The sequence below is a fragment of the Trypanosoma grayi genome (assembly GCF_000691245.1).
Source record: "Trypanosoma grayi strain ANR4 Tgr_2739_V1, whole genome shotgun sequence".
NCBI lineage: Eukaryota > Euglenozoa > Kinetoplastea > Trypanosomatida > Trypanosomatidae > Trypanosoma > Trypanosoma grayi.
In genome coordinates this window covers 1-339 of record NW_008828357.1, presented here as the reverse complement: position 1 = coordinate 339, position 339 = coordinate 1, and the positions used below count along the sequence as shown (strand labels likewise).

At 61.4% G+C, this 339-nt stretch overlaps 1 protein-coding gene across 1 annotated transcript; it reads left to right on the top strand.

The window, feature by feature from the left end:
• On the top strand, nucleotides 1–339 carry DQ04_27391000 (folate/pteridine transporter; the record flags this gene model as incomplete). Its single annotated transcript, XM_009318375.1, has 1 exon — nucleotides 1–339. A coding segment is annotated over one exon (339 nt), but the record flags the coding sequence as incomplete, so codon positions are not given.

The following is a 339-nucleotide window of genomic DNA, read 5'->3' as shown; positions in this document are numbered from 1 at the left end:
GCAGCCCTACGGCCTTCGGCATCACGAAGGAAAGAAATAGCATCCTTGCTCCTCTTGAGACCAGTCATGGAGTCACCAAGCACGGGAAACTCGTCGCCGCTCAACGCGGGGCACGCCTCTGCTGCTGCTGCTAACATCGACGCCAGCGCACCGGCCCCTCTGCTCTCCGCCGAGGACACGGTGGAGGCACGCTACCTGCACCCCGACGCGAAGGCGCTGTTCAGTGTGGTGCCGTTCATGCGCTTCATACCGCACTTTGGCATCGCCTCAGAGGCCTTCGGGCCGAAGTGCGTGTTTTCATTGGGGCTATCCGAATTCCTTTGTAAGGGCATCGCCGAC